At 43.5% G+C, this 26,879-nt stretch overlaps 1 protein-coding gene across 1 annotated transcript in view; it reads right to left on the reverse strand.

Annotated features, from left to right (window-relative positions):
• The window catches only part of snd1 (staphylococcal nuclease and tudor domain containing 1), a 778,779-nt gene that overhangs the window by 58,425 nt on the left and 693,475 nt on the right, over window positions 1-26,879 (reverse strand). The window contains exons 20-21 of the mRNA XM_033040015.1: window positions 11,891-11,960; window positions 3,748-3,861 (exon numbers count right to left, since the gene is read on the reverse strand). Of these exons, the coding sequence (XP_032895906.1) occupies window positions 3,748-3,861; window positions 11,891-11,960 (184 nt within the window). The remainder of the gene's footprint in view (window positions 1-3,747; window positions 3,862-11,890; window positions 11,961-26,879) is intronic.

Below are 26,879 nucleotides of genomic sequence, written 5' to 3' on the forward strand. Positions count from 1 at the left end.
CCTCACCGTTTACAACACATTACACAGACAAATATGTTGGTAACAGCTCCGTTAGCTTACTTGGACTCAATCTATCATTCAGATTCACTTTGTTCTATATGTGCCTCCCTCATTTTTGCTGCTACTTAAAACTAACTTGCTTTTTTCTCCTTTTCCCAGTTCTGACGAAGGATCCCAGACCTAAAATGTTAACTATTTCTCTTTCCAAAGGTGCTGCCAGACATACCAAATGTTTCCAGCATTTCCTGTTTTTATTTCAGATTTGCAGCATTTGTGTTTCTTCCGTTTTCTAAATTTGGCTACGTTATTGCTGGAGGTAACAGGAGATCAGAAGGTTCAATCTGTGCTCCATCTTCTCAGCTGGGCCAAAGGTAGTATGTGAACGCCACAGAATGATCAAAACACCTATAGAAGAAATGGCCACTCAGTTTCCCTTCTCCTAATCACAAAAAGAGCAAGCTATCTAAGTGGTGAATGTGTGTGATTATTACAAGAGCGCAGGATAGCATTTGGCTGAGATGCACCCCATGATTAAATAGCTGGAATGTATTCATCCTCTAGATTCCTGTATGAAGAATGGGCAACTGGATCAGAGGGCTGGCTGGCATCCAGCCGCGAAGCATCAGCAAGTCTGTGCTTACATAGTTGGTGGAATGAAATGGAAAATGTCTAAAGTCGAAGCTGAGACTTTCAGATATATTTTGAGCTACTGATCGCACCCACCTACTCAATGAGAACATCTTTACCTGTCAACACCACAAGGTGCCAGGTATGTGTGAGAAGAAGGTGAGTAAAAGCTACTCTGAATTCAATGAGTTATACTTATTTCTGCAAATCAATCTTTCCCAAGAAAACAGGCTGGGAGAAAAGAAATGCAAACCAAATGAACCTGGTTTAATTAACTATTTACTGTTATGACTTCAATTAAATATATAAATTAGTAATTCCCTCAAGGGGTACACATTCATTATACTTGCAAATTATAAATGAGAGACTAATGGAATCAACTGATGGTTGCTAGGGAACAGAATGCTCTTTAGTACGGGGAGCCTGCTGTAGGGCAGTTGATAAGTGTCGCTTTGAAGATGTAATGATATTCCCAGTGGCTAGAAGCTTGATCATTTACAACACTATTTTGAAATATAGACATGCAAAGATGGCATCCAAGAAAAAAATTACCCTCTTCATCAGAAAGTTGAAATCATGATCGTTCACGCTATACCCTAACCCTTGTAATCCTCTCTTTTTTGAGTCCTACTCAGAGTGGAATTTATTTTTCTTTCACAACGAGGAGATTTTTTTTATCACCTCATGTGTGGCAGTATCTAATTACCAACAACAGAAAATGCTGAAACTAAAGGTCAGTTAGCATTGGTGAGAGAAAGAAAGACAGTTTAACATTTTAGGCAGATCCCGCAATGTGAAATGTTTCATTCGTTGCTATTTACTCTTTACAGGACTACCGCATTTGAAACAACCTGGTGCAGCTTCTTAAATACTATTTAGGGTGGACGTTAATTGGCAATCTTGTCAGTGATGGTCACAATCCATAAATAATTAAAAATCAGAGGAAGTACTTGAGCTTCTTCATTAAACAACAGCAATAATGTTTGTTATAACCAGTATCTATGTACATTCATTGCTCATTGCCGGTGATTCCTCTTTGATTGAGGCTAAGAGGTATTAGTGCAGGAAACTCGACCGCCCAAACCCAAAGAGTAAAGCTTTCTCCACTGCTTTCTAGAATCAATTACAGAATAGAAGCACAACAGTAGAAATGAATGCTGGAAGACAACGGGAGATTGACCATTATAAAGACAATACACAAAGTGCTGGTGGAAATCTGAGGGTCAGACGTCATCTGTGGAGGAAATGGACAGGTGAAGTTTTGTGTTGGGACTTCCTCAGACTGATGAAGTAGGGGAAGGGGGGGGGGTGAAGCTGGAAGAAAGGTGGGGGGGGGGGGGACAAAGCCTGGCAAAGTGGAAACAGGTGAGGAAAGATTTGGTTGGCAGATGGCTGGTGTAAGTAACAAAGGTAAGAGGTAAAAAGGAGATAAACGGGTATCAGATAAGGAGAGTAATGATATGTAAAGCTGGAAGGGGGCATGGGGAGAGAGGGGGAAAAAAGGAAAATTAGGGACTTGGAGATGGGCGGTGAGTGTAGGAAGGAGTGGAAAGGAGCAGGGTGACTGCGAGGTGGGAGCAAAGAGAGCACAGCTGAATGGGGCTCGCAGGAAAGAGAGTGGTTAGGGTGGTATTACTAGAAATTGAGGAATTCAATAGTCATACCCTTGCGTTATAACCAAGCGGAAAGAGGTGCTGTTCCTTAAAGTTTGCATGTGGCCTCATCCTGGCAACTGACAAAATAGTGTTGCATATGGCCTCATTCTGACCAAGGAAAAATGGTCAGTACAGGAATGCCAGGGAAAATTAAAATGATTAGCAAATGGGAGGTCACCTAGTCTATGCTTGGTCTCGTCGAAGTAAAGGAGGCCACAGCGGAAGCACCAAATGCAGGAGATGAGGTTCGAAGAGGTGTACGTGAACTTCTGTCTCACCTGGAAGGGCTGATGGGGTCCCTGGATGACAGTGAGGGCAGAGATGTGGGAACAGGTGTAACATCTCCTGCCTTTCAGAGGAATGTACTTGAGGAGGGGGTGGGTTGTGTGGGGAAGACATGAACAAACAAAGGAATTCCAGTGAGCCTAGTCTCTGCAGAAAGTGGAAAGGGGATGGAAGGATGTTACAGGTGGTGGAAATGTTGGAAAATGATATGTTGGAGGTGGAAGCTGATGGCGTGAAGTTGAGGATCAGGGGAACTCAATCCTTGAACAATCTGGAGGGAGCGGGAGTGAGAGCAGAACGGCTGGACGCAGAGGAGACACCACTTTCCCTGCACAAGTGCTGCCTGACCCACTGAGTTCCTCCCGCAGTTTGTGTTTTGCTCAAGATTCCAGCATCTGCAGTTCTTTGTTTCTCCATTGTAAAGCCAAAGCCCTTAATCATTTGGAACACATAATACAAAGCAGAGAGAGGAGGGAAGTTTTCCGTTGACCAGGACAGACCAAATGGCCTCCTATGTCTGAGATTTTCGATGATTCAATAAATGATTTAATTCATGTTTGTGGCTGAGTAAAGAATGTTGAACAGTACTATTTTTTCACTGCACTGGGAAATTTAGTGTTCTTCGGAAGCTCTAGCACAAGGTGTAACTAAATATCTCATCCCTTAAACAAAAAGTCAAAATGAAAACAAACAAAATTGTAGATGCAGAAAGTCTAAAATAAGAACAGAAAGGTTTGAAATACTCAGCAAGTCACTTCGACCTGTTTCCCCTCATATAGATGCTACCTGATGTTGTCAGGGTTACCAACATTTTCTGTTTTAATTTCAACTCTAATAACAATCTTCAAAGCTTTTCTTCGTCTATTTTGAAGATAACGTGTGCTAATGCTAAGCACTGATGTTGAGGGAAATAGAAGTAAAAGTTAAGAACGTCACATAAGCAGCTTAATTCACAACACTGAAGATTATTTACTGTACGTCCATTTTCTTTACATGATAACAGTACCAACATCACTAAATTAAACAGGCCCACTAGCACCATTTGTGTATCATCAGGCTGGAGTTTTGTCTACATTTCCATATTGGCTTTATAGCAATCACAAAACTTACAGATCATGTGAAAATAAAAAAAATAATTGTGAACATTTGAAAGGAGTTATTCAGCTGCAGTTATACTTACATCTTGTGGCACCTGGATATATGCAAAGCAATGCTCTGTGGCCTGCGGTGGCAGGATCCGTGTGCCGAAGGCAGGCGGCAAAACACCTAGGCGAGAAGATGCCACATTCTCTCTCTGCGGTAAAGAACAACAATTAGCACATCTCACCCTGAAGTGACTACAACAACAGCTTGTTTATATAGCACCTTCAATTTGGTGTTCACAGGAGCATTATCAGATAAAATAGGATGCATATTAGGACAGTAACTGAGAGCTTGGTTGTAAAGGTTGGTTTTACAGAGCATATTTAAAAGAGAGGTGTGAAGAAGAGTCCCATCCTGAAATGTCACCAATTCATTCCCTCTACAGATGCTGCCTGACCTGTGGAGTTACTCCAACAACTTGTGTTTTGCTCAAGATTCCAGCATCTGCAGTTCCTTGCTCCAGATTCCAGCATCTACCATTCCTTGTATCTCCATCTTTTCCCTCTTTTAGAACATAGAACAGTACAGCACAGGAACAGGCTCTTCCGCCCATAATGACTGTGCTAAATACAATAACAAGACCAACTCGTACCTGCATGCACATAATCTATACCCTCTTTTCCCTGCAATACCATGTGCCTATTCAAAAGTCTCTTAAATGCCACAATCCACCATCACTCCCAGCAATGCGTTCCAGGCATGTTCCTCATGATGTTAAAAAACTTGCCCTGCACATTTCCTTTAAACCCCATCTCACCTTAAAACTATGCCGCCTGGTATTTGATATTCACACCATGGGAATAAGGTTGACTGTCTACCCTATATGAAGGGACATTATTTACCAGGGTCATGGTTATGCAGATATCAGTCTACAGAATGACTGATGTTGTTTCTGTGTGCGTCAGCTATATAAACGCATGGAGAAAACACCATTATGATTTCTTCTGTAGATGCCCATAGCAGGTGTTCAGTAACCAGAAAGAAGGAACCAGGCTGTATTCCTCCACTACCAACAGCCATAAGGTCAACTTGATCAATTATCGAGGTACTGTTAGAAGTTCTGATTTGAGTTAGCATTAAAAGGAGCATGTCCAATGAATTTTCAGTTCGGCTAGACCCACTGAGTAAATCAGATGTATCCAAACTGAAGAATAAGCAAGGAAGTTTCAGAAAGCTATTTCAAGTGAGATTGCCTTCGGATTAAATTTTGTATTAATGATGATGTTTGTGGTTCAATGACAGTTTCTGCAAAAACCACACATTTTGGGAAACTGAAAGGAAGATTGAGGTTCAGTCACCCGCTAACTGAGCTCAGCAACTGTACAGTAAACTCTCCAGCAGCCTTCACAGCATCAAAGATATTGCCTTGGAACACCACCTACTAATCTATTCATTGGAAGTCTGAGGCTACAACTCAGATTTATGGCACTGTTTTTTTAAAATTCAGTTCAGAGATTATTTCTTTTTTCTGTTAGTGTCCATTAAAATTCTGTCAGTGGCATAATCAATGAAATGGCTTTTACACGCATAAATTAAAATAACAACATAACACATTCAAATTCATACTGGGTTATTAAAACACATTTAATTCGACGCTTGTCTTATGAAATGCTTATTTAAAATATAAACTATGATAATTGTATGAATAAAGCTCCATTAGTAATGACAAAATCTATTGCGTGTGCTATGTTGTAAACAGACAACTCAGACGAGTCTTTACTATCGTGTCTAACAAGTGGGAGGGTCTGGTGGGTATGTTGCTCTGAATCAGGGAAGTGGATCGCAAATTATAAACTTCAACCTACAGGTTACACTATCAGTGCACAGACATCTCACATCAATGATCACCTTTTCAACGTCTTAAACTGTTTTCCCCAACCGCTGTTGCGACAGAGAGTAAATTGCACACTGGCACAATTTCTCTGCTGGCTCTTGTGGTATTCCCTCCATTTTGTTCTTGTTATCACGGAACACAAAACAATTACTGATGGCTGCTGGATCATTGGGTATCTCAGGACTTTCAACAAGGGTAATGACTTTTTTAACAAATTTAATTACCGAGCCAGAAATGTATTACAAATCATTTCAAAACCCTGTTGCAAGTACATGCTGGAGTGCTGGTGAGCATGTGGCAGCGTTGTCGCCGCAGGAGTTCTCCAGCTAGTCAGCTTACGAAGGATCCATCTGGTGATTCAACGTGGTTTCTGATTGCACAATTGCCTGAGCAAAATGTTGTCCTCTTCTACGTGCTTTCTTTGCATTTTAGTTACAGCTGATGTTAGTGACACCTGCACTCCTCCAGAAGCTGACATTTGGCACCTCGCAGTGCTCTGAAATTTGACAGGCCGTCTTGCCAATAACAACAGAAATATAAACTCCAAATATAAAATATACAGTATTGAATCAGATTTCTTTCAGCAAAATCTTTGCTTTTCTTTAACACAGTCAGTTGCTGCTTTTCTTTTGTATCCTATTCCCAGCACATTTATTATCTTTTATTCCCCTACTGTTGCCACACGACTGACCAATTAAATGGGACTGGTCCGTGGTCTAAATGCGTGTTTTGAAAGTAACACGGAGTATTCCCAAAGTATAAATTCCACATGATTGCGAGAAAGGAGTTTAATCTGTTTTATACAGAACCTAAAGCATTTGATTCATCAATGGGATGAACTTACCATACTCACCTTCCTTGACCATTGTGCCCCAAAACTGGGACTCCTGAGAATCAGTCAGTTCTTTAGATAATGTGTGAACATGACATGAACTTAGCATGCATTTACACAAGACAGTACTTGAAAAAAAAATTAGTTAAAAAGAAAGTCGCTCCTGGACTGTCAGTGTGAAGAAAGTGTTATTCAGCATTACTGCTAATTATAATCTAATTCCTTCCCCATTGCTGGCTCTGATTCTCTCAGCTTCGCAGCAGGTGAGATACAAATTGATGAAGGATAGTGATGCGAGTTGAAACCAGCATTTATTGCAAGGAAGGGGAGGGGGTTAACGACAATTCATGGCTGAGGGAGAATGCAATTGACTCCCAAATCTCATTTAAATGCCGGCAGCAAAATAAATTTAAAGACGCATTCAATTTATCACAGAAAGAAAATGTGGGTTGGTACTTCAACAGCATGGCGTCCACCTTCAAATTAACAGAATCAAAGGGAATTGCTTAAGCTGAGAAAAAACTGCATCTGGCTATGTTCCTAGTTGTGAATCGGGTTGACCGACAGCTGCCCTTCTATTTGATGAACATTCGGAGAGCTGTGTGCGGAGACCCATGAGCTGAAGAGGTTTCTTTTCGTTGCAATGTGGAACCACTTCAGAGCTGTAGAGGAAATTTGACAGAGCAATGGCAATCTGTGCATCAGGCACTGATGCAAAACTCTCAACAGCTGCTACAGAGCAACCCGAAGATATATCACTAAGTGCTTGCCTTAAGAAAACCATTTTTTTGGGTCATAGGACTAACTATATGGAGCAGGGGAACAGAGCCCACAGTCCTTGAAGGCATTCAGTTTTTGTCTCGCAAAACAGATGGCATCTGGTATCCCCATGATTTGAATCTGGAGTCAGCTGTAGTTACAATGGTGCACCAGCAAGCAAGTAGGGTTGGATGGGTGATGACAGCAGAAAGTAGTTCTTGAGCACAGAGTTTAACAATAGTTCTTGAAGTGCAGTCAATGATCTAATGTGGAAAGTGTGGTAATATTTTGCACACTGGGTTTCACAAATGACCAAACCTCAGTTTTGGGGTATTGCTTGTGGATTCAATGTTGCTCGGGCAAGGTCTGACCTCCATCTTTTTAGGAATCATGCCATGTTATCTTTTACAATCACTTGGGCTGATGCCATGGTATTCTTCAGTACAAGCGAAAGGACAAATTCAGAATCTGTTAAGGTAGCTTCTCTAACAGAGCTGCACTTTGTCAGTTCCACACTGAAGCATCAGCTGGATTCTGCACTCATAACTCTGAGTGTATCCTTGCTTCCCAGAAAAATAGGATATTTCAGTATGATCACAACATGGGAAATGGAAGCAACCCTCCATTATTGAGCTCAGACTAATTTATTCCAGTACTATTATAGGTTTTCTTTAAGTGGCACCTTTTCCATTCATTACACAAAACTATCAATGCTAGGAACTGTATAATTCCAGATTGAGACCAAACTTTGCCCGAGATACTTCCAAGAGACAAGCAAATTATAGCTTCCTGAAAATGCACCATTCTCTTTATCAACCGCTACAATGGTTAGGGGAAGGGTTTGCATGAGTAGAATTACAACCAATGTAGCCAACTGGCACTAATAATACGGTGCAGAACCCCCCCCCCCCCCCCTCTAATGGTTTGATATGATCCTTTCCCTGTAGTTTAAGGTGTATTAAAACACAGCACAGAAGCTGGCCACTCAGCCACCAAGCCTATGCTTTACACTTAGGCTGCAAAGTTCCATAACGTGTTAGCAACTCTAGTATTCTGACAAAATTCCATGCCAGTCCTGCTCTACTGTTTTAGTCTATTTCCCTATCATCCATGTGGCTATTGGCTAATGAGATAACAACAGACAACATTTCACTGCAAAGGTAAGTTATTCAGAGAGGCTGAATTCATATAATTTACAACTGACGGGAGAAAGACTAAATGACAGATGCTGGTGAAAGGATAGTGTTGCAATCGACTGAGTCACAATCCCTGTGTTGCTACAGGTTTGCTGCAACATGCAGACAGATTTATAAACCATCTGTAAGCTTTTGGTTGGGGGAAAAAAATCAATATATTTGTGAGAGTATCTTTTGGCTCCTTGCATTCACTCAATTGGATTTATGAGAGATTAGATGCAGAGCCAGTGGTAATATTTCGCTCTGTGGGGGTAATTAATTTGGGCAATATTGGTAAGGCTTCCTTTACTGCCATTTCTTGTTGTACCTACACCTCTGGTGTAAAGATGGCCCTACTTGAACTGCTGCAGTCCTTGGGCTAAAGGTGACGGAAACACTGGCATGTGTTCCAAGTCAAGAAGATTGTGCGTTTCCACAGTGGTACTGAAGTTACACACAAAATGCTGGAGTAGCTCAGTAGTATCTCTGGATTGAAGGAATAGGTGACGTTTCACACAGAGAGTGGTGAATCTCTGGAATTCTCTGCCACAGAAGGTAGTTGAGGCCAGTTCATTGGCTATATTTAAGAGGGAGTTAGATGTGGCCCTTGTGGCTAAAGGGATCAGGGGGTATGGACAGAAGGCAGGTACAGGACACTGAGTTGGATGATCAGCCATGATCATATTGAATGGCGGTGCAGGCTCGAAGGGCCGAATGGCCTACTCCTGCACCTATTTTCTATGTTTCTATGTTTTTTGAGTCGAGACCCTTCTTCAGACCGCTCTTGTGCAATTCTGTGATGGAAATTACAGGAAGAAAAAAGTCCTGCCAAAGGTATATTGGGAAACCTATAACGGTCATTCTGTGGTCATGTATAGGGACAAAAGTGAGGTGTGTGGATAAATGTACAATCTCAGCTGTACCAATCAATTTCTTTAGTTTTGATGGCATAAAATATACGAGTATTGTTGTGGCTGCACAAATTCAGACTACAGTTGAGTATCTGATCCCACTTCTGATTTAAACCTTGGCGCTGTCCTGTGCACGGCTGCCCAGCCAGCAGCTCTGTCTCTTCATCTTTTTATTTTTTATTTTAGTTAGTTAAGTGTTTTGTTTGGAGGTCTAGACTTTTTTATGTGGGGGAAGGGGGAAACTACCTTTCAGGGTCCCTACCTGGTCGGAGAGGCAGCTTTTCTCCGGGCTGCAGCTTCGACCCGTCCTTGCGGCCTACCAGCGGGCCTGGAGCGGCGTTTCCTGTCGGGGACCGCCCAGAACCTCGGCTTCGGCGGCGGCACAGCGCTGGAGCGCTATCGCGGAGCGGGCGATGCCTTGCCCGGGTCGCCGCGCTGGAGCTCCGGTGAGCTGAGGATCGCTGGGGAAAACATCGCGGAGCTGCGGGACTGTGGGGCAACCAGCTGCGGGCGGCGGCGCTGACTTTACACCGGGAGCCTGGGATCTCTAGATGAGATCGCCAGTTGTGGAGCTCCAACCGGCGCGGCCTTGTTGGCTTTGGAAGCCGCGGCCTCCAGTACGGAAGCGGCCGTTCCAGGGTTCCTAAGCCGCTGAGAGGACTCTCCCGACGCCGGAGCAACATCACCCGGCGAGAACGGCCTGGAACATCGGGCCTCCGTAGAGGCAACTGTGGAGGCCTCAATGGGCCCGACTATGGGTGAACTGGGGTTGGGGAGTGGACTTTGTGCCTTCCCTCATAATGGAAACCATTGTGGGGGGATGTTCTTTATGTTTAAAACTCTTATTAATGTTATGTCTGTATTCCTTCTTTATGTGCTGCAAAATGGCAAGAAGCATTTCACTTCACTACACCTAGGTGTATGTGAATGTGACCAATAAAATACCTTTGATACCTTTGATACATGATGGATCGGCTTGAAAAGATCAGGAAGGACACACTCATCAAACAGTGCACATACTCTTGTAACAATGATATTGATCTGGAACTTGCTTGTAATAAATGGTGACCACTTCTTCCATTCCACCACTGTTCCTCCCAAGTTATCAATGATCTGTGATGTCGCTGCAGTCAGTTGTCAAAGAAAGTTTACCTAATACTCATCAATTCAAAACTAGATATTGTCAAGATTCTTTTGCAGCTTGCAAGGGCAGCAGGATATCGTTTTGCTGTGGGCAAATCCTTTAGCAAAGATGTCCTGGGAGTGTGATGGTAATCCTCTAACTACCACAGCCATCCTCTCTATGTTAGATTTAACTGCAGCCACTAGAGAATTTTCTGTAGACTCCCAACTGGCCTACTTATGCTGCAGCATTGTTGATGCCATTATTTGTTCAAATGCTGTCTGTCACCTCCTCTCTATGTTCCCATGATCACTTACCCTTATTCAATTCCCCCAACAGAGCATACTTTATCTGAATTCCCCATATGCAATGCTTTAGGAGATAGTCCTGTACAACATAAAAGGACAACATTGTATTGTTGTTCCCTTTAAAGATCAAAAAGACAGAGGCTTGGATCATGGTTCGGATTATGTTGCTTTTCTTACAGCTGATCAAAGATAAGCAAAAATCTTGGGAACTCACGTGTGCGTCATTTGTGACAGAAGTCAAGAAAGAAGTGGATTTCTGTTAAAAATGAAGCTCTTGAAAGTTCATTGATTCCAGAAATTTCAAGTAAACCTTCTCAAAGATAAATTGTTTGATCTGATTAAAATAGGTGGGGTACATATCCCCTTGTAAAACAAAAGGAAGAGCAAGGGAGAAATGGGAAATCATGATGAGGAAATGAACTGTCAGTGTAAGACATTTCACATTCTGCTTGCAGTGCAAGATGAAACCGCTCCCCCAGAATCTCAGTGCTGCCTAAAATTCCTGGGAGTGCTGTAAATGTCAGGTTTCTAGCAGACAATACGCTTGTTCCAGTAATTACTTAAGCAATTTAGAAAAGGAATGAGCTAACATGTTTGCTATTCCCAGAGATGGCTGCTTCTTAACTGCAGAGACTGCATATATTTTGAACTCTGGGAAATGCACTGGCTGAATATGAATATTCAATCAGTTTTCTATGAAAGCAGCTGAAATGCAATGAGTTCTCGCCTATTTGGATGGGAACGATTAATGCAGCATTATGTATAGCTGGATTAAGACGATATTCAATAGACGGGAAAATCCTTTTAAAAATAACTGTGCCTGGTGGTTGGAGAATCACAAATGAAAAAAAAATTAATTAAAATTTAAATGGCAGAAAATTTATGGAACCATTATGGAAGATGTAACGTGGCATCAAATGTCAAGTGCATGTTACAATTATTCTCATTTCATTAAGGAAAAAAAATAACAAAGTCAGTAACAGCAGCAGGATCACAAATTTCTGCCTCCATTTTCCCTTTCTTTGTTTCTTTTGTGATGTATTCTTGAATATTTTTTCTTGCAGTGACCATGTCACACCAAACACGGATTGAGATTTTTAAAAAACAATTGTTGTTTTAACCCTGATGCGGAGGAATTACATCTGCTTGCGAGGGAGAATGAAACGTGGAGGTTTCAAATAGAACAATTAGCCGTTGAAAGCGTTGAACAAAGGAGCGAACAGTCATAAGGTACTCACGTTGCCATAGTCAATGTAGAAGATGTGGACTTTGGCAGGCGACTCAACCTTTTCCACCCGGGCTCTGTACCTGTTTTGAAAACATAAGTGCGATTAGCAAGAGAGACAATTAGTTGGTCTGGGAACTGTTTTTCGCAAGGCAGGCTGCTGTGATCTGGCCTTTGCATTCAGACCCTGCTGACACGCATATAACATAAGTAGAGGACACACAACGGTGGCCACCGCTTAAATGGTGCTATCTGACATTGATGAAGCTGTTTTCACAACACTGCTCTGATTTTTCATTAACCTGGCCTTCCAGCAGCACTTTCCAATTTATTTTTTACCCAATCTTCATTTATATTTTCATAATGCTCTTGTGCATTGAAATGTCTCAGAGATGCACAAGTTATGTCTGTCATTTCGCATCAAGTGGCAATCATGTTGGTAGGGCGAATGGTCGCTGATAGAATGAATATGGTGGATCAGGGTGCAGAAAGCTAAGGTGCTATCAACAGGGTAAACAGTAAAGAGATGAGTGGGGTGCCAATGCATGTTGCTACCAGAATCTGGGCACCAACATTGCTGAGCACATCAGATTGTGGACGAGGCATATGGAGCATTGCAAACATTAAAATTAAAGTCAGGAAAAACATAGAAGTTGGAGAAGGGTGGGAAAACAAAAACATTTGAAATCGGGTGGAAGGAGGAGGCTGACTTGATGGAAGATGAAGCAATGGTCAACCAGTACATCACAAAATTTGCCAACAAATATATGTCAGAAAGGAACACAGAGCGTGAAATATCCACACAAAAGTGAATCTTTGCAGCCATAATGATAAGCTGAAAGGTTTAAAGTCAAGATAACAACAGGAGAAATATTTGCTGCGGGTTGCAGGGTAGATACAGAAACAATAAGCTAAACTTCCTGGACAAAGCCTGCATGTACCATCTGTACAGCTCAGATGTGCTGTGCTCTCCTAGTGATCTCCCAATGTTGGACCCCATGGAGTTACATGACTTTGCCAAATTCCCCAGCAGTTACATTGGAAATGTGTCTGCTAAACCTACCTGGAGCCAGTGTTGGAACCCATTCACCTGATAGAGAGGTATGACTTAAGAAAGACAAGTATAATTTATATTTTTTCAATTATTTGAGGTAATTCATATTAAAATGTTGCTATGCCTTTGATCCTCATAGTCATTTGAAGCACCGTCCTTCCAGCAAAGTTTGCTTAGCTAGCTTGTCACAAGGTAGGAGTTTACCATTTTGAACCAACACAGCAAACTAACATCGGATAAATTCTGCAGTTGGTATGCCTGTCACCAGAGATTGCATGCGACGTTTTATGCAGTAAATTCAGGACTATGGATGGATTACATGAAGGACTATTGGTCATTTTTTTAAAATCCAATTCAATTCATTTCTCGTCCCCCCTTATTGGTGAATTGCCATGCCAAGACAGGGGAACAGTGAAATATGTGGTGCAGTCCCACCATCATGAAATACTGGCAAGGTTGCAATGTCTTAATCGAATGCTCAATCCTCATAAGAGAGGCTCAGTGATGAATGCTGACGATCTATTTGTTCTCAGCTGATATCCATTAATAATGGTGATTGTGGATCGGACAAGGCAGTTTAGTTTGTTTCCTCCATTTGTGATACTCACACAAACACAATTCCTTCAGTTAACTCAGACAGATTTGGGTTGCAACTGAGAGCTTACAAGTCTGCATAGCTGAACTACACACAACTAAATACTGTTTGGGAGAGCAATACAATGTTTAGATAATTAAATTATTTACACATTTGTTAGTCACGGAGAGAATCCTGGATCCTGATTTCATTGCAGCAGAATCACTGGCTTTACTGCAGCATCTGCAGAACAATGAATTGTGCTGTTGTGAATAATAGCCTGGCTTCAATCATTCCTGCTTGTAGGTTTCTTTCATACACATAAAACAACAATAAAATAAACACTTCCCCTAATGGTTGATCTTTCTACCAACATTGAAAGCACAAATTATAATATAAAAAGACCAGCTTTCAGTATTCCAGCATATTGGATACAGACTACTGTAGGCTCCAGTGCGCACTACAAGTTGGCCCTGAGCAGAAATGGCATGATGCTTCTCAGTTTCGGCTTAGTTTATTGTCACGTGTACCGAGGTACAGTGAAAAGCTTTTGTTGTATGCTAACCAGACAGCAGAAAGACAAATCATGATTACAATCGAGCCATTGACATGATAATGAATGAGGGTTCCCACGTTTCTTGTACAGGTCATCCTCCATCTCATCCCCGTGGGGGTGGAAGGGGAGGGGGGTGGAAATGGAGGGGAAAACTAGCTCTCCACAGCATCCGGCGGAGGAAAGATGCCCCACCACACACCCAGGGAGGATATCTCCCTCATGCCCCATGATGAGCTGCGACCTCTCCCATATTCCTCTTGGATGTCAAGGCTATCCAATGATATGAGTGGTTAACATAGAAAATAGATGCAGGAGGAGGCCATTTGGCCCTTCGAGTCAGCACCACCATTCATTGTGATCATAGAAACATAGAAAATAGGTGCAGGATTAGGCCATTCGGCCCTTCGAGCCTGCACCGCCATTCAATATGATCATGGCTGATCATCCAACTCCGTATCCCGTACCTGCCTTCTCTCCATAAGGGCCACATCTAACTCCCTCTTAAATATAGCCAATGAACTGGCCTCAATTACCTTCTGTGGCAGAGAGTTCCAGAGATTCACCACTCATGGCTGATCATCCACAATCAGTAACCCGTGCCTGCCTTCTCCCCATATCCCTTGATTCCGCAAGCCCCTAGAGCTCTATCTAACTCTCTTTTAAATTCATCCAGTGAATTGGCCTCTACTGCCTTCTGTGGCAGAGAAATTCACAACTCCCTGGGTGAAAACGTTTTTTCTCATCTCAGTTTTAAACGGCCTCCCCTTTATTCTTCGACTGGCCCCTGGTTCTGGACTCCCCTAACATTGGGAACATTTTTCCTGCATCTCGCTTGTCCAGCCCTTTTATAATTTCATATGTTTCTATAATATCCCATCTCATCCTTCTAAATTCCAGTGAATCACCAAATATTCTTCACTGAGGTGGTATGTGCACCTCAAGGGTAATACCCACCGAATATTATATTCTTGATGTTCTTCCTCTATAATTGCTCATTATTTTAATTATATTCTTGCCTTTTGAAGCAAATGCTGAGGATGTTTCCTGAACAATTGGCTTTTTGATCATCCAAGCACTCAACGAAAACACTGCAGCTGGCATTCACTCACGCTTCGTATGTTTGTACTAAAGCACAAGGCACAGAACACAGACGTAAATGCTTAAGTAAGCTAATTTTCTCCTGTTTCCTCTTGCATTATCAACTTTCTGTACATATCTCTGCAGAAAGTCAGGATTTTGGGGGTTGAATGTATTGCATACATCTGGGAAGTGACTCTCTTACACCCAGTTATCTGTTTCGGAGGGATCGACAGATTCTGCTAGGCATGGGGCAGATGAGAGGGGTCGTGGGTGCTGTCGTATTCGCCCTTTTTTCAGCTGTTTGTGCATGCTCTCTGCAAATGTTCGCTCAGAGCCCAGCCAACTTTTTCAGCTCTTCTTTGAACTGTATCATGCAGTCATTCATCATATGAACTGGCAGATGAAAGCACAAGGAACTGCAGATGCTGGAAACTTGACCAAAACAGAGAGCTGGAGAAACTCAGCGAGTCAAGCAACATTTGTGGAGGGAAAGGGCAGGGGATGTTTTGTGTTAGGGCCTTTCTTCAGACAAATAAAACCCTGACCAAATCACAGGTGTTCATGTCCCAAAGATCTACTTGCAAACTAAGTGAATTTTACATGTATTTCCATTTTAAAATTTGGTATGATATGCTAATACTAGATTTTTTTCATCTATTTATTACACTGAATCCAAAAATGCCACAAAATGTTTCTTTATAGTTTTACCAAATTGAGGTAAAATCAAAATAAATATTTACTGTTGTAAACACCGATTATCCTTGAATAAACTTTAGATGCAACAGTCATAACCTGTTATCCCAGGGCGGAAACTTCCAACACGAGTGGAGCGTAGCTAAAAGATGAGAGGGGGAAAGTTTAATGGAGATATGCTAGGCAAGAGAGTGGTGGGGGCCTGGAAAACACTGCCAGGAGTTGCGGTGGAGGCAGATGCAATCGTGGTGTGTAAGAAACTTTTGGATAGGAACATGGAAGTGCAGAGAATAGAGGGATATTGATCATGTACAGGCATATGAGATCAGTTTAACTTGGCATCAGACCATTCATGTCGCGGCCCTGTCTCCACCAATCTTTCCACCACCACGCGTAAGAAGCAACAAGACAGGCACCATTGTATGCAGATGCTGAGAAGTGTGTTCAGCTCTGGCGGAACAACTTCTAATCTTGTGTGTGGACTCGATAGGAGGAATTTGGCATCATGTTCGGCACAAACATTGTGGGCCTATGCTGTACTGTTCTACGTAACATTGCGCACACACAGTGACTGCTTTTCCCCTCTGCTTCAGTTGCTTGTTGGTCTCCTATGTTAGCTTCACAATACATCATCTGCTCCCCAGAACGTTGACCAACCAGCATTTCATGTCAGGGTGTCTCTGACTGTTGATCAGGGGGAGCGTCACTTCTACATTTCACTCTGCACCAGCCAGTATCTACACAATCCCCAATTAGCCTAGTCAACAGTGCTTTTATTCTCACATGTCCTCATGTTAACATGGTGAAATTCTTTTCCTCACAAACAGTCCAGTATAGTATCACCATAGTACAGCAAGTTTACAACAGGAAAAATCGGCTGAGCCACATGCAGAGGGTGCCATATTTTGGCAACAAGTCCACGCTCTAGTTGTGAGCGCTGCCTGTACTAGGCAAGTCCCAGGCTGTTGTGGGTCACCAGCCATCTCCTTCCTTGGACGCCACTTCCCTCTCCTCGTCCGTCCTTTGTTGCAGAAGCCATTAGAAGCTTCTGAACTATATCCTGGTAATCCAGAAGAAACTGGGAATGTGTTTATTATTTGTTAACAGATTGACAATTCGATTGGTGGAATAAGAGCTGAATCAGTGGCCGGATTACCAGAGCAGAAGAGGGGAATAGATTTGATCTGGACAAATCCTGTGAGAACATTCAGCAAACTGCTCATGCCGTCTCCCCACTTGTGAGTAGCTGCAGAATTACATTAGAACACTCTGGGTAATTCAGTATTCGTATCTGTCAGATGGTAGTGTTGTCAGTTTATAACTGAAATGATGATTCTATCAACTACTATCAGTGAACAGTTGATCCAAAACAAACATTCATTTTTCATTCTTTACAAAGGGCAACATTCAAAAATGGTAAGATTTTCAGAGGGGTGAATGGTACACAAATGGGAGACTGAACCTGAAGCAAAGCCAAACAAGGATCAGCAACCTTGTGGGCTTAGCTGTGTTTGCTGTCAATCTTTCTCCTGTGTTTCGTGCACTAGCGAACCATACACTTACTGTCTTAGTGGAAAAGAATTAAAACAATCAAGGCTTTTGATCCACTTAGTTTTAAATCGAGTAGATGCTAACCATTAAGCATTTCCGGTGCATTTATCTGGCCACCATGCCAGATGTATTTATAGTATCACAAACGCTTACTTTCAGATGCCTGTTTTTTTTTTGCTCGAGTTGCTATTGTTAGTTGAAACTAGTGGGGAAAGGCCAATGTTGAATACATCCACAAGGCAACAGCAAAGCCAGTTATGATCCTTCCATACCATTGCCTTTAAAAATAACTATCACAGTTCAGAAACACTTCTAGTAAATGAGCAATTGTGGGAACATTTCAATAACCTGCAACCTGGTCATTAACTTGAGGAGGCCAATGAAGCTTGCAATAACATCAGGTTCTGGTCCAGAAATTTGCCAGACTCCTTGGAATCCACTACAAATTTAAAACAATGTCAACATTGCTATAACAGTCGGTAATTATCACCTTGGAATGCACCTTCCCCAGGGAGAGAATAAACACTGAATCAGTAACAATAATTGACATTATTCTTTGTGCACTCCTACAAACGTTTCTCCAAAGAAGCCTGGCTCCCGACTAAGCCCAAAAACTCAGGGCTGCCAACATTGGGTGAGAGTTGGGAGTGAGAAATTTGCGAGAGACCAAGCCCGAGGGAGCATCGCGACCGGGGGGGTACGGAACATTTGCATTTTTCAGCTTGAAATTGTGCAATATGGTGCATACTGTATATCTTTGGTGGTGGCGCGACTCACTGTTGCAGCGGCCCCTACAGCCTGTCTGGCTTTTTTTATTTTTTGTCTAGTTAAATGTAGTGTTTTTGACTCTGTATATGTGGGCGGGGGGGGGGGGGGAGGGGGAAACATTGTAAAAATCCCTTCCCTGTACGGGAGACCCGACCTTTTTCCTGTTGGGTCTCCGTTGTCGTTGGGGCCTAGCACCTGGGAGTGGCCTCCAGCCTGAAGGACCTGGGGGCTCCAGTCACGGATCCTGCGGAGCTGCGGACTACTTACCATCGTGGGGCTGGCCGGCATCGGAGCGTGGGGAGCGGTGGTGACTCGCTGCTGCGGCCCGACCACGTAGCTCGGAGGCTCCAGCTGCAGCCGCGGGTCCGGTGGACTGGGACATCGGGAGCTCGCGGGTCCGGGTGGAGACCGCTTTCCGGAGCTCCCGCAACGCGACTTCTCTAGCCCGTGTCGCGGGGTTGGAACGACCCGGAGCGGGGCCGTACATCGCCCGGCGCGGCTTCATGGCCGTGGGACATTCCAGCGCCCGCCGGGGGCTCCAACTTCGTGACATTTAGACCGGGAGCGGGACCGTACATCGCCCCGCGCGGCCTAAAAATGGCCGTGGGACTTATCACCCACCTGGGGTTTGGACATCGGGAGAGAAATGAGAACAGGGGAGAGAAAATACTTTGCCTTCCATCACAGTGGAAATTGTCTTTGCTTGTATGGCTGTGGAAACGGAGTTTCGTTTGAGCCTCAAATGACATGTAATAAATATTGATTGATTGATTGATACTGTAGCGAGTCTTATAACTTACACTTGAATGCAATATATATGCTTTAAATTGGATTGGAGCGTTTTTGAAAGGGGGGAGGCTGTGCGATCACTGATCACTGGCCTTAGGGGTACCCGGTGAGGGAGTGGAGCAACCGAGTGGGGAGAGGTTGTGGAAGAAGCGTAGGAACATTTTGAAATTTGATGTATTAAAATCATGTTTTAGTGCACTGTAGAAGTATGATTTCAATGTTTTTTGTATGAAGTATTTTTAGAGGTAACTTTTTAGGGGTAACTTTATCCACACAAAGGGTGATGGGTGTATGGAACAAGCTGCCAGAGGAGGTAGTTGAGGCAGGGACCATCCCAACATTTAAGAAACAGTGAGACTGATACATGGATAGGACAGGTTTGAAGGTATGGACCAAAAGCAGGTAGCGTAGCTGGGACATGTTGGCGGGTGTGGGCAAGTTGCGCCGAAGGGCCTGTTTTCACACTGTATCACTCTATGACATTATACCTCCACCATGCACGAATGCTTCAAAATCAAGTGATCGAGTTTTATTGCCATATACTCAAGCATAGAAACATAGAAAATAGGTGCAGGAATAGGCCATTCGGCCCTTCGAAGCCAGCACTGCCATTCAATATGATCATGGCTATTCATCAAAAATCAGTACCTCTTTCCTGTTTTTTCCCCATATCCCTTGATGTCGTTAGCCCCAAGAACTAAATGTAACTCTCTCTTGAAAACATCCAGTGAATTGGCCTGCACTGCCTTCTGTGGCAGAGAATTCCACAGATTCACAACTCTCTGCGTGAAGAAAGTTTGTCCTCATCTCAGTCCTAACTGCCCCCCCCCTTTATTCTTAAACTGTGACCCATGGTTCTGAACGCCCCCAACATCGGGAACATTTTTCCTGCAGTTACAGTAAGTAAAAATCTAGCAGGCAAGCAGGATGCTTTCACCCACCACCCCCATTTGAAGTCCACTACCTTCCACCGTTTCTACCCAGTGCTTGGTACTTACTTCCAGCAGCCACTGGTTGTCCTCCAGAATGCACCGAGCCGCAGCCTGATCCATGCCGGTCACCTGGGCGAATTCGGCACAGAGACTCTCTTTCTCTCTCTCTGCCCCCTCGCTTCTGCTCTCTCCTCTCAACCCCCCTCTATCTCTCCCCTCCCCCTCTCTTTCCCCTCTCTCCCTCTCCTCTCACCCCCTCTCACTCCCCTGTCTCCCCCTCACTTTCTCCCCTCCCCCTCTCTCCCCCCTCTCCCTCTCTCCCCTAACTCTCTCTCCCCTCTCTTTCCCCTAACTTTCCTGGTCCGAGAACACTAACGCAATTATCAAAAAAGCTCATCAGCGCTTCTACTTCCTGAGAAGATTACGGAGAGTCGGATTGTCAAGGTGGACTCTCTCTAACTTCTACAGGTGCACAGTCGAGAGCATGCTGACCGGTTGCATCGTGGCTTGGTTCGGCAATTTGAGCGCCCTGGAGAGGAAAAGACTACAAAAAGTAGTAAACACTGCCCAGTCCATCATCGGCTCTGACCTTCCTTCCATCGAGGGGATATATCGCAGTCGCTGCCTCAAAAAGGCTGGCAGTATCATCAAAGACCCACACCATCCTGGCCACACACTCATCTCCCTGCTACCTTCAGGTAGAAGGTACAGGAGCCTGAAGACTGCAACAACCAGGTTCAGGAATAGCTACTTCCCCTCAGCCATCAGGCTATTAAACCTGGCTCGGACAAAACTCTGATTATTAGCAACCACTTTCTGTTATTTGCACTACCAGTTTATTTATTCATGTGTGTATATATTTATATCATGGTATATGGACACATTTATCTGTTTTGTAGTAAATGCCTACTATTTTCTGTGTGCTTAAGCAAAGCAAGAATTTCATTGTCCTATACAGGGACACATGACAATAAACTCACTTGAACTCACTTGAACTTGAACTCTCTCTCCCCCTCTCTCTCCCTCTCTTTCTTCTCTCTCTCCCCCTCTTCTCTCTCCCTCTCTCCTCTCTCTCCCCATCGCTTCCCCCAACCTCTTTCTCCCTCCCTATCTCCCCCTCTCCACTCTCCCCTCTTTCTTTCCCCTCTCTGTCTCTCCTCTCACTCTTCCCCCCTCTCCTCTCTTCCCCATTTCTCCCTCCTACCTCACTCTTCCCCTTGCCCTCTCTCCCCTCTTTCTCCTCTGTCTCTATCTCTTTTTCTTTGCCCCCCTATCTCTCTCTTTCCCCCTCTCCCCCTCTCTTTTACCACCCCTCTCTCTTCCCCTTCTCTCTCCCATTCTCTCCTACCCTCTCCACCCCCTCTCTCTCTTCCCTCTCACCCCTCTCACTCCCCCCCCTCTCCCCCCTCTCTCTCCCCTCTCCCCCACCCCTCTCCCTCTTCTCTCTCTCCATTCACTCCCCCCGTCTCTCCCCTCTCTCTCCTCTCACCCCCCTCTCTCTCTCCCCACTGTCTCCCTGCCCTCTCTCTCTCTCCACCTCCCTTTGAGAGTCTGTCCCTTCGGCACAGAGACTCTCGCGGCAGCGGCAGCGGCGCTTCCGACGCCCGGGACGTGCACTGTCCGGAGTGCGCCATGACCAGAGCTGCAGCGAGCGACACGCCGGCCCCGGCAAACACTCGTCCGTCCCGGCTCCCCGCATCTGTTCCGGCCGCTGGTTCTGCTCCCATCCCTCCCGCAGCCCCGGCTCTCCAACACCCGCGGATCATGCAGTTTATCCGAGTTTTGAAATTTTCGTTGATCACAAAATTTCTCACCACTGAGCGTGAGAAATTTCTGATGAGCGTGAGGGCGTGAGAGTTTGCTTGAGGGCGTGAGTCTCACGCTCACAGCGTGAGAGTTGGCAGCCCTGAAAAACTTCAGTGCAGGACCAGAAAAGTGCTGCACAATTGTTAGTCTTTCTTCGACAATAAGTAGCCCATGTGGAGGACCTACATCAAGATTGTAGAGAGCAGAGAAAAATTACCCAGTAAATGATGAAGTAATAATTTATTTACCTGGATGATAAACTGGTGGGTATAGATAGAAATGGATAGAAGACTGATGCAGCATTTTTAATTCATTAATTCCTTTTGCAGGATATGGTTATCAATGTCCAGCATTTATTGACTCGTCCGAATGGTCTTTGAGGAGGGTATTTACGCAAGCGATTCTTGAACCACTGCAATCATCTGGTTAAGGCAGCCCCACAATATGATTGGGTACAGTGATGTGTTTCTAAGTTTCTTTGTGATGTGTTTTTAAGTCAAGTGCAACCTTGGGAGGAGGGAGCAGGGCCAGCATTCGTACGTACCTGATTCTCTCATCTATTCCAGGTGGTAAACGTTGTGGGTTCGGGAAGTACTGCTGGAGATCCTTGGGCGACTTGTGCATTATACACGGAAACCAGTGTGCATTGGTGAGGGCGAATTCATGTTCAGAGTGGTTGATGGGAGTACAAATCAAGCAGTCTGTCTTATCTTGAATTCTGTGTTTTGAGAGTTGTTCGTACTTAAATTCATCGAGGCAAGTGGAGAGTATTCCATCATAGCATCACATTTCTGATTATTTCCCTTATGGACTTATGTCGGCAAGTAAAGCACTGGCCACAGGATACCCAGTCAATAACCTGCAGGTCCAGTTGAATTTCTGACTCCCAGGACATAGATGGTGGGAAACTTGTTACTGGCAGTGCCTTTCGGTGTCATGGATATGAGGCTAGTTTTCCGATGTTGGAGATAGTCATTGTCTGGCAGCAATGTGCTGTAAACATTACTTGATATATATTAGTCAGAATGTTGTTCAACTCGTGCTGTGTGTGGACAAAGGCTGCCTCATTAGCTGAGGATTGAAAAATGGAATTGAATATTGAGTAAACACGAAGATTCATGGTCACTCTGACCTATCATGGAAAGAATGGCCTTGATGAAGCAGCTGATGATAGCTGGACGGGTTGACCAACATCAGTGTTTTCCCTTGGTGCCCAATTACTTTAGTTTTACTCGGGCTCCTGGATGGTACACTCAGTCAGGAAGGAGTGTGCTGATTTCAAGGGCAATCACTCCCATTTCAGTTTTTAGAAGCATTAACAGGAGGACCATTTAGAAAAAAGTTTTACACTGCGAATTCCTCTTACATGGAATGCACTAACTGATAGAGTGAAGACAGATTAAGTGGTGACTTTTATGGATGCAATTTTAATGAACTATGTTGAGACAAAGCTTGGATAAATACTTGAAAGGAGGAAAAAAATATTGGATTAACAGGAATGAAGAGAATGCGATTAAGTGGATTGCTCTTTCAAAAAGCCGACACAAGCACTTATGTTTTGTGTTGCCTTGAAGTCTATGTTCAAGACAAAGAATGGGGAGAGCACTTTGTTTCACTTTAATAGTTCCAACTATTAAAATCACTTCTACAGGCTTCTCATTCTGCATGTTCCCACTCACTAGATCACATGACTTCACTACGTCATTTGCATGTAATTTGCATGTCACAGGTCACAGCACAGGTTCAATTGTAACAATATGACAAGTACATTAGCAGAACGCACAGTATAATAGGAGTTCACCTGGCCCTCGAAGCTGGCTTATCTTTCAATATGATCGTGGCTGGGCTCCCTCAAGCCTCACCCCCTCCACGGTGTTAATTCCCCAGAGCTCTCAATTTCCCAAATGTGTTGGCCAAGCTATATCCTGATAATGCCCATTCAGATCTCTTCCATAACAAAATAGCAGGTAAAAATAATAGGCAGTGTCAACAAAATAGGCAGTGTCAACAAATTATAACCTTGTTAGTAGCAAAACAGGGAACAAGGAAAGAACACTCACTTTAATCGACAAAAAACTTTCCTAATTAATCACTTGAGGATGGTGAATAACCACAGCTAAAAACTTGGACATTGGAAGAAAAACCCCAAGACAAAGATTGTAATTATCAGTGAACCTTTGGCAATACTCTCCATTGACATTGATCCAATGGTAATAGAATCAAAATGTCCTAATCGTTGAAAACCAATGGTTCACCTCAATCTTCTCAAGAGTAGTTAACGATGGGCGGTTAATACTGGCCTTGCCAATGCTTCCTCCCTCGTCCCATACATTTCCCAAATGAGTAAAAAGTAAAAATATTTTTTTTGTAATTACTCCTGTCTGGATGCTCTCGTGTACTTTACTGTATCAGTGTGGACATTGGTCCTATATTGACTATTAATGGTTGAGATTCCATGTCAATCATTTTATCCCTCTTTTCATCTGTCCCTTTTGCATATATGCTGAGAAATTAATATGCATTACTATGCAACCAACCGTGAAATGCTTCCACTAGTCAACTCATCTGTGTAACCATAATGATGTATTTCCACTTGTGGTGCAACTTAGAACCAGAAAATTATCACCCTTGGGGTATTTGCTTGTCAAAGCACATTTATATCAGCATATTGTTCGTCACATCGAGAAAGTCAAAGTCTGGAATAAACCGGATTAGATTACAGAATCACTAATCGTGCACTCACTCTCTGAAAGAATTACAATTATCACTAGAAAAAAGAATTAGCCAAACAAATTGAACAAATAGCAGATACGTTCCCTGGACCTGACTGTTTGTGCTCTAAAGTTGCAAATGGCTGCAAATCCAGTGAATGCATTTAGCCCCTGTCCCACTGTACGAGGTAATTCACGAGTTCTCCCGAGTTTTCCCCTGATTCGAACTCGGAGAATGTCCGTAGCGGGTCCGTAAGAATTCGTGGATGTCTCGTAGCGGCTCGTAATGCTAATGTTAGGTATAAAAAGCAACAATTTTTTTCATCAGGAGTATTTTTTTACTCGTGGACATTTTTTGCAGGGATGAAAAAACGTCACGAGTTACTGAATGTCCAGAGAACCTACCGTTAGCATTACGAGCCGCTACGAGACATCCCCGAACTCCTACGGACACCGCTAAGGACATTCTCCGAGTTCGAATCAGGGAAAAACTCGGGAGAACTCGTGAATTACCTCGTACAGTGGGACAGGGGCTTTAGTTGTGATCCTCTAAAAATATCTGGACATGTCCATGCAGATTGGAAAACTACAAGAGTAATGCCCTGATTCAAAATGGAAGGAGATAGAAAACCGGAAATATTCAGACGGTTTATTGAAGATCTGTCAATGGGTATACTTTGAATTTATCATTACGGAAGTAGCAGCAGGATATGTAGAAAATCATATTTTATCTTATTCACCAAGGTTTTATGAAACAAAAGTCTTATTTGACTTCAAGTAAGTATAGTTATTGCAAGCATAGAAATAATAGGGTAATTAAAGGGGAACAAGTGTATTTGGATGTTTAGTTTAATATAGAAGCAGCATGGCAACAGGCCCTTCAGCCCACGCTGAGCATCGATCACATAACTAACTCTATGTTATGTCACCTTTGCATCCTACTCACTAGGGATAATTTACAGAAGTCATTTAACCTACAAACCTGCACATCTTAGGAATGTGGGAGGAAACCAGAGCGCCTGAAGAAAACCCGCACGGTCACATGGAAAATGTATAAACTCCACATAGACAGCACCCGTAGTCAGGATTGAACCCGGGTCTCTGGCTCCACTGCTGCGCTACTGTGCCGAGGATCTCCAAAGGTTTTTCTATGAGATACCACATAGAAGGTGAATGGGTAAGATAAGAACATGGTATTGGGAAAGGCATGTTAGAAGGATAAGAGAATTGGCTAACTCACAGAAAACAGTCAGAATAAATGGACTATTTTAAAATAGGTATAGCAACACTTTACTGAATTGGATAAAAATCAGGTACCAGAAGATAAATCAGACTTAGAGCAATGGGAGGCATTTACAGAAATTCAAGAGATTCAGACTTAAATATATTCTCACAATAAAGGTGGGGCAGCCAAGTCTAGTTCCCAGTGCAAACATGGGAAGCTTTTGTCAGACATTGTGAGCTTAATACACCAGAAAGCCTGGAACAACATAGAAAATGTAGGATGAAATGAAAAAAAAAAAGGACAACAATGAGTATGAACAAATATTGGCATATGTGGGTACAGTTTTTAACCAATATGTTGTGACTGTCTTCTTTAGAGCAGAGGCTGATATATTGTAGTTAAGATTAAAGGGCCTGTCCCACGATGCGAGTTCACCCAAGAGCTCTCCCGAGTTTAAAAAAAAATCAAACTCGTGGTACCTCATCACGAGTATTATTTTACTCTTGGAAATTTTTCACACTGTTGAAAAAACTTCACAAGTTTCCCGAGTACCTGCCGTTAGCATTATTAGATTAGATATAATTAGATATTAGATTAGATATTAGATATAATTTATTGCCACACAGCCAGGCTGGTGGAAATTTGGGTTGTCTGCAGCGGTACAATAATAAAGAACACACAACCACAATAAAACTGTAACACAAACATCCACCACAGCATTCATCACTGTGGTGGAAGGCACAAAATTTGGCCAGTCCTCCTCCATTTCCCCCCCGTGGTCAGGACCAGAGTCCAGAGTCAGTCCAGGATCGGCTCTTCCTCACCGGAGACCGCGGCTTTAAGTTGTTGTAGGCCGCAGGCCGGCGGTCAAGATTTAAAGTTCCCGCCGCAGCCAGAAGCACCGTAGACTGCAGGGCCGGCGGTCGAAGCTCCCCTCCAAGGGTGATGGTAAGTCCATGCCGGACCCGCGGTAGAAGTCGGCTGCGGGCCGGCAGTGATGGCTTCTTCTTCCCCCGGGTCCCCAACGTGAGATCCCGAAGATGTTATGAGCCACTACGAGACATCCACGACCTCCGACGTACCCGCTACGTACATTCTACGTACTTACCACGAATTTGATTTTTTTTTAAACTCGGGAGAGCTCTTGGGTGAACTCGCATTGTGGGACAGGGCCTTAAGGAATGTAATATGGGATAAATACCGGAAAAGAGGAAGCCTTTAAATGACCAGACACAGATGAAATACAGAAATGCACAAGGAACT

This window comes from Amblyraja radiata, chromosome 21 (genome assembly GCF_010909765.2).
Source record: "Amblyraja radiata isolate CabotCenter1 chromosome 21, sAmbRad1.1.pri, whole genome shotgun sequence".
In the NCBI taxonomy this organism is placed as follows: Eukaryota; Metazoa; Chordata; class Chondrichthyes; order Rajiformes; family Rajidae; genus Amblyraja; species Amblyraja radiata.